This window comes from Colobus angolensis, unplaced genomic scaffold (assembly GCF_000951035.1).
Source record: "Colobus angolensis palliatus isolate OR3802 unplaced genomic scaffold, Cang.pa_1.0 Scaffold13, whole genome shotgun sequence".
NCBI classification, from domain to species: Eukaryota; Metazoa; Chordata; class Mammalia; order Primates; family Cercopithecidae; genus Colobus; species Colobus angolensis.
The window spans coordinates 19,305,612-19,313,676 of NW_012114252.1; the positions used below are offsets into that span (position 1 = coordinate 19,305,612).

General features: G+C 39.7%; 1 protein-coding gene across 1 annotated transcript in view; it reads left to right on the forward strand.

The window, feature by feature from the left end:
• Positions 1-8,065, forward strand: part of MYO16 (myosin XVI) — a 653,675-nt gene that overhangs the window by 263,359 nt on the left and 382,251 nt on the right. Inside the window, exon 11 of the mRNA XM_011933947.1 lies at positions 3,900-4,010. Coding sequence (XP_011789337.1) covers positions 3,900-4,010 — 111 coding nt within the window. The remainder of the gene's footprint in view (positions 1-3,899; positions 4,011-8,065) is intronic.

The window sequence follows — 8,065 nt, forward strand, 5'->3', positions numbered from 1 at the left end:
TAAGAAAATCTTCAATCTTGTCTAAATTAATTCTAGTTAAGAAAATCTTCAATCTTGTCTAAATTAATTCTAGTTAAGAAAATCTTCGGTCTTGTCTAAATTAATTCTAGTTAGGAATCAAGTGCAGCTTAGTTGCATACAGTTGCGTATGGCAGCTCCTCTTTTTCTTAAATTAATCAAAGTCCAATCCATTCGTCTGTGGCCTCTTCCTCGGGCCCCCTTTTTCTAGAGCTTGCTGGCTGGTCTCACCACTCCGCCTTTTCTCTGCTGCAGCTGCCAGCGAGTTGTCTTAGCACTGTGAAACTGGTCTTGCGGTCCCCATGCTCAGTCCCCTCCATGACTTTCACTAATTCCTGGAATGAAGCAGCTCTTCCTCATGGCCCAGGAAGCTTTTCCAGCTCCTTCAGTATCCCCTGCTGCTGCCTTCTCCCGCCTCCTCCACACCAGGGCAGATTCTAGGGCCTCCCACACACCCATCTCCCGACCTTACAGCCCTCACCATGTCCTTCCCTCTCCCTGAGACATCTCTCCCCACATCCCACAGGACTGCCTTTTAAAATGATGTCCAATTTCAACATCAACGTGACCTCTTCGAAGAGGACTTCTCGGATCATCTAAAGTCAAATTTTTCTCTTTTCAAAGCATCCTGTTTTTCCCTCATATACATTTTGTACTTGTAATTTCTTATTTTTGTCCTAACTTCTCCCCTGCATAGGGGAGGTCACAAACATCATTCCTTTCTTCCTCTTTGTGCTAAACCTCGAGCACAATGGCCGACAAAGAAGGTGAGCAAGGGAAATTTGGTCCCTTATTGAATAGATGTCATCAGATGTTTCCATTATCCCCTGGAATTCCTCCTGTTCCCCAGTGGTTATCATGCCAGCTTCTGCTTCTGACTTACCAGCTGTGTGACCCTAGAAAAAGTCCGTGTCCTCTCTGGGCCTCAAGTTCTTCATCCATTAAATAAGGATGCTGTAACAATGAATGCCAAAATGTTTTAAAATGTTGTTCAGCAGAAGATCCTTCCTCAGAAAGACATATGTGAATGAGAACTCTTGATTCCTAAAGCAAAGGAAAGCTGAGCATCTTTGCTGAGAACAGCGCAGAGAGCCCCAGGGCCCTCCACACTCACCCGCATCCCTCCCTCCTGCAGCCCCAAGGGAAACTGGTAGGAAGTTACAGGGTCTCTGTGGCCCCTAGATATGTTACTAAGGGCACTAATGAGGCACACTTAGCTGCAGAGGAGGCACCGGGCCAAATTCCCCTCGTTTTTTTAATTCCCTCAGCCACTCTATGAAGTATATACTAACTTTCATCACATAGAGAATGAAAAGCAACTTCATGATGTTAAGATAGAAAACTATTCAAGAACTCACAGATTGGAAGATGTACAACTGGGGTTTAAACACTGTTGTTCAACCCGCCGAATACAAATAATTGATGTTTCAGAGGTAGACGAGCTCGCATTTTCTAACATTTGAAGTAGGGAAGCTCAAATTACTGTCTAAGATATTTACCTGAATTTGCATGCCCGATGAAAGCAGAATGAAAAACTGCCTGGATCAAGACCACCAGTTCCTTCGCCCAAGGGCTATGCCGAAGGCAGCGTCGCTTCTTCTGTTGTCAGGCCTCTCTCTCAGACCTGTCAGTCTAGGTAGTGCTTGGTGCCTCTGAGACTCCGCAAAGTGGAACTCAGTGTGTAATGTGAAAAAGTTGATGTCAAACAATTTCAAAATTGCTATGACAACCCAGGAAACACCGGCATACCTGGAACATTATGACTTGTATTTTTATCAACAAAAAGCGCCAGTTTTTGGATGCAACTCTTGAAAGATTCAAGTAGATAATTCTGACACATCAAAGCCTTAAAGCTATGCCTCTAACCCAACATTAAATAACTAATTTTAGGAAAACTAGATTGTATGCTTAGTGTAGGTTAATGCTGAAAGATATTTGGAAATATGTTTCCTTTAAAGGTTGCAAAGTAGTTAAAACAATGAACTCAGGGTGTTTGAGTTTGTGCATCTTGGTGGGGAAGGGTACAGGCTTGTTGTTGAGATTTCTGAAATCTAGATTTTTTTTTTTTTCGAGTCAGGGCCTAGCCCTGTCACCCAGGCTGGCGTGTAGTAGCGCTATCAGGGCTCACTGCAGCCTCAAACCCAAACCCCTAGGTTTAAATAATCCTCTCCCCTCAACCTCCCGAGTAACTGGGACTACAGGGCACATCATCATGCCCAGGTAATGGAATATTTTACAAATTAGTTTTTAGTAAACATGCATCTATTGGAATATTGTGTTTCCTGCTTATAGAAATGGTTTGAACTCCAGTGCCATAAAGTTTGCTGCCATGCCACCATTCTAACTAGAGTTCATAAAAAACACATATTCTGACCTTTCAATATGCCCGCTACTCAATTTGTGTTTCTATTATTGTGTGTGTGTGTGTGTGTGTGTGTGTATGTATGTATTTTTGTTTGTTTGTTTTTGAGACAGAGTCTTGCTCCGTTGTCCAGGTTGGAGTGTAGTGGCTCGATTTCAGCTCACTGCAACCTCCACCTCCTGGGTTCAAACAATTCTCGTGCCTCAGCTTCCTGAGTAGCTGAGATTACAGGCGTGTACCACCATGCCTGGCTAATTTTTTTTGTATTTTTAGTAGAGGTGAGGTTTTGCCGCATTGGTCAGGCCGATCTTGAACTCCTGACCTCAAGTGATCCACCCGCCACAGCCTCCCTGTGCTGGGATTACAGGTGTAAGCCACCACACCAGCCTGTGTTTCTATTATTAATGCATTAGGTTTAGAAAACCTAGGGAGAAAATAAACCGACTTTATGAACTCATGGGAAAGATTATACTTTGCGAAATATCCACTAACATCAGAAAAGATAGTCCTATATTTAGTTTTATTAAAAATGTTTAGTATTTTTTACACTACATTTACAGATAAGCAGAAATATTTATGTTCAAATTATTTAACAATGGTATATACTATTAATAATATATAATACAGATACAAATACAAAATGCAAATATAGAGTACATACATGAATACAAATAATAATTATTAAAACTTTTCTAGGAGTATCAAAGAGCTCACATTGATAAGAATATTCTTATGCTCCTCTGTGTGTGATATTATAAAAACACTCCTACCTTATTACATCAGATGACTACTTTTCTGAGCATATTCTGTGTACATAAAATTAAAATTGCACATTTCTAATTTGAAAATGATGGATTTTCATTTAATTGAAGAATCCAAATTTATCTTTTTTATTTGAAATGTTGCACAGTCTTTAAACTTTCATGGCATATTACATTAAATAGGAAAGCTTTATTTATGACAGTTATTTTAATATCATATCTACCTTAATCTTAAAAGTAATGTAGAGCAGAATAGAAAGATCTGGAGTCTGCCTTTAAAACCTGGCCTCGTCTTACATGAATGCAGAATCTAAATTCCATACACGTTTCTTCCTTACCATGCCAACAATGGTAACATGAAAAGTTTTGCTTTAGCTTAGGGAACACTACAAATATATGAGGTGTTCCACTGCCTATCTTTCAGAGGACTGAGAACAGTACAGAGCTGTCTAAATGATCAGTAGGGAATAAGAAGAGTCAACATGCTGAACTCATCTTGACAGGCCTAATGCCTGGGCTGACAGACAGGGTGTGTGCACCTGCACCCTGGGGAGTATAGCACAAAAATTCTCATCCGAATACATTGCTCTGTGGCTTTGGATTTCTTTTTTTCTTTTTCATTGAACCATTTCATATAACAGTTCCTAACTCAGGTTGTCTTCAAATTTTTGACAGGTAATTGAAAGTGGAACATCCAACTGTGAAGAAAGTTGATTGGAAAGCAATTAGAATTGATCATACTTTCTGTTCTTCCCCAGGTCAAGCTAATGCCTCCTGCCCCAAACGATGACCTGGCCACACTCAGCGAGCTCAATGATGGCAGCCTGCTCTATGAGATTCAGAAGCGCTTTGGAAACAATCAGATCTATGTGAGTGCCCTGGAAATTGCCTTTTGAACTGCGTTTGTCTTGCTGAATGTTTTTATCAACCTTTAGTGCTTCAAATGTTGCAAGTAAAGGGCTCATTGGAGCTTCTGGTCATGGTGATAGCTTAAGTTGAATTTTTCAAGGTGAGTTTAGCTTCATTCTGGCTCAGTTATAAAGCAAATTCAGCACAGTTCCAAATTTTGGAGTTAAGTATAAACTAATACCCTGTGGACAGACACAAGTGTTATGCCCAGACCGTTTATTCCCCTGAGAAGACCACCAGAGTCCGGAGTCAAAGCCAAGCAGCAAGGATCTTTATTACAGGTTCGAACCTGGAACCCTCACGCACCCGTGAAACGAGCGGGGCGGGAGAGCTCCCCAACTGGGCTCAAGACAGTGTTACATAGTCTAGGGTAAACAGGTACAGAGTCATTATTCAAATCAGATGTATGATTGGCTGACATTTGAACAAAGCGATTTGGCTGATTATGATTGGTTCCCGCCATTTCTGGTATTTCAGTTAATTTTGAAATCCTGATGACGTTTATCAGGGGCTTGCAGGGCAAGGGCAGGGCTTGTTTTCGCAAACCCCGAGGCGGGAAAGCAGTCTTACAGAAGCAGAACAAAGGTAGTTAATCATATCGCGACAGGTTTCACAACAGGTTTTGCAACATGAGGGTACCTTACTTAAATGCGTCTTGTGACCTTGCCTGCCACAGAAAGAAAAACAGGAACTTACAAAATCTCTTAGAATGTGCAGAGATAAAGACAAAATGATTATGAGAGCAGAACAAAGGTTTAGCAATAGGGTGGGCACACACTTTTATGCCCTTTCACAAGTACTGCTATTAAACTTTCCTGTTGTCATGATTGCTGTGGAAGATCTTGCTAGAACCAGCAGGATCTGAATATGACTTATAAAATTGCTGTCTGTCTCCTCTACTTTTCTTGAACCTGCTAGATCAGGAACAGGAAGTGAAAGAGCATACATTGACTATGCATGTACGACTGCCTCTCTATTTGCATGAGAAGAGAAACTGTTGTGGCTCAGAATTGCCAGGAAATGTCTTTGTAAAGTTAATAATTTATGCACAGATTCCTGATAGTAGAATCCAAAAATATTACTCAAATGACAGCATGCAGAATTTATTTACTGTGGTTCTATCCTCATTTGTGTGTTACTTTCCCAACACTGATAACAGTTTAGATACCTTGTAATATCAACATCAATCTTTCTCTTTCTTTTTCTCTCCCACTCTCTGATTTTGTTATATTCTACACAGAGCACAGAGCAATTCAATCAGAATGTCTATAAAGAAATCTGATTATGCACATACCTGCTATCCCTTTTTGATAACACTTTTGTTTTCTAGTCTACTGAGAAACTGATTAATTTTCATGTAAATGTGAAGTCTGAGATTTCCTTACAAGTAATAAATTGTCAAATGCTGATTAGCCTATGAAAATGCAATGTAGCATCTTAATGCTTAGATAAATTGCCTGCCACTGTAAATACACTTAAAATTAAATACTTCTGTCAAAATTAATGAAATCATGTCATTGGCATAAAGTGGTAAGAGCTGATTGCTTTGGTCTCTGTTATCACCCTCTTACTTTTGTAAAGTGTGTATTTTTATTCCATTTTTTAATCTTTTTCCCAGTATTGCGTTGGTTTTTTTTTTTTTACTCGTAATTATAGAAGCCTAGAAGACCATTGCTTAAATTGTTTTCTCTTTCTTTACCCTTTGTGCCTTTAAAGTGACATTGCATCTAAATATGCATTTATTCTGGTTCTCTCCACCCCCGTGGTAAGCACCCTCATCAAAGCCATTACCTTCCCTTCTCTAACAACCTACTAACTTTCTAGGGGAGGCTTCATCATTCTTTTTCAATCCAATCTCACAATGAACTAGAGTAATTTTTATAAAGCACAAATGTAATCTCAAAGCTCCCAGTCTTGAATCTTCTCTATGGCCCACCACTTTTCATGGGAAAAAGACCACAACCCTTATTCCAGAGACTAGAGTCCTCCTGATCTGCCCCGAACAGTCACTGAGGACTCTTTCTCACTTATGTTTAAATCACTTATCACCTGCCTTCCTGCATCAAGGACTTTCCTTAGACTGTTTCTCTGTTTGTTTTCCCTAGAGTTATATTTCTACTCCATAAAATAGTTAGCTTTATAAACTCCCACTCAAATAGGACCCACTCTTTAAGTAAACCTTCCCAGAGCTTCTAGATTACATCATCATGGACTATCTATCTTTAGAGAATTTATCACAGTTTGTTATTCTGTAACTCATTGATAGTTTCTTAACATCTGGTTCTTGGGCTGCTCAAAAGCCAAACACCAGAGACAAGGTTGATGGGAGGAAAAGTAGGTTTATTTGGAAAGCCAGCAAAACTGAGAAGATGGTAAACTAGTGTTCTAATGTACCTTCTCCAATTTTTCAGGCTGGCCAGAGAGTGTTTATGGGAGGGACATATACAAAAGAGGAGGGTGTTGGTATCAAACGGTGGATAAGGACTGTAGATACCTGGGGACCAGGGAGGGTCTAAGGAGTTGGGAACTTTGTTCTTGTCAGGCTACAACTTTCCTGGAAATCTTTAATAAAACATAGTTGCTTCTGCACTTCTCCTCTAATCCCAGAGTAAAAACTATACGATTGCTATTTTTGCATTATTATCTCAGTGCTTTAAGATGATCCTAGCCCACGTACAAGAATAGGTAAAGCTGCTTAACAAAATGGAGTTAGTTATGTGAGTTTTTCTGCTGTTTCCCTCTTAAACAGTAAATACTTCCTACATTTTTGTCAAACTCCTGCCTCTAGCTCCTCCACACAGTGGACTATCTTCTTAAATAATTTGTTTTCTAGTCAATTCCTCTCTCTTGATCACCTGCACTGTTTATACTACTCTCTGCTTTCCTAATGTTCATATAACATAAATTTGCCACTGTGTGAGGCATGGGTTTCTTCTGCTCAATTCCTAAAATACAGAAAAGCTCAATCGATTAGGATCAATTTCATAATAGGAATGTTGTACATTATGGTGTCGGAATTTAAACATTATGACAAGCAATTTAAACATTATGGATTAAATGGTAATATGTGCTTCCCAATGTGCTGTCTGCGGATGAGTAGGTATATGACTTTTTTATGACCAGTGTGTAATGGAAATAAGTGTTTTTATAGAAATTCTTCTAGCAGTCTGTTGGTTTAATCCCTATCTGTTGGAGTTAATCAGAATCAGAGCTTGAACTTCATATGTCTTTTAATCACATTTTTTAGTAATTCTTTTTAGTATGTTTTACAAAGGTATCAGTCCATAATTAATTGGAACTAAAAGCAAGTGATCCTTCCCCACAAATAGAAAATCACTAGTTTAGTAGAAATCTCAAAATTCCAATACCCAAATGTGGTCATTTGAGCTCTTCCAACCTTCACGTCTCATGGCCTTTCCACCCTGGCTCATGACAGTCCCACTCTTGTCGCTTCTTGGGCCAACGCACTTAGTGAGACTGTTGATGCTGGTTTTCCTTCCACACCCCACATCTGATTTCCCTGCAAATGTCACCAGCCCTAACTTCAAGTTATACACAGAAGATCACCCCTACTGCTGCCTCCAGGCACATATCTTCCTACAGCAATTGCATTTTGCACTTGCATTTTGGTTTTTTTTGTTTGGTTTTTGTTTTTATTATTATTTTTTATTATACTTTAAGTTCTAGGGTACATGTGCACAACGTGCAGGTTTGTTACATATGTATACACGTGCCATTTTGGTGTGCTGCACCCATTAACTCGTCATTTACAGTAGGTGTATCTCCTAATGCTATCCCTCCCCCCTCCTCCCACCCCACAACAGGCCCTGGTGTGTGATGCTCCCCTTCCTGTGTCCAAGTGTTCTTATTGTTCAGTTCCCACCTATGAGTGAGAATATATGGTGTTTGGTTTTCTGTTCTTGCAATAGTTTGCTGAGAATGATGGTTTCCAGCTGCATCCATGTCCCTACAAAGGACACAAACTCATCCTTTTTTATGGCTGCATAGTATTCCA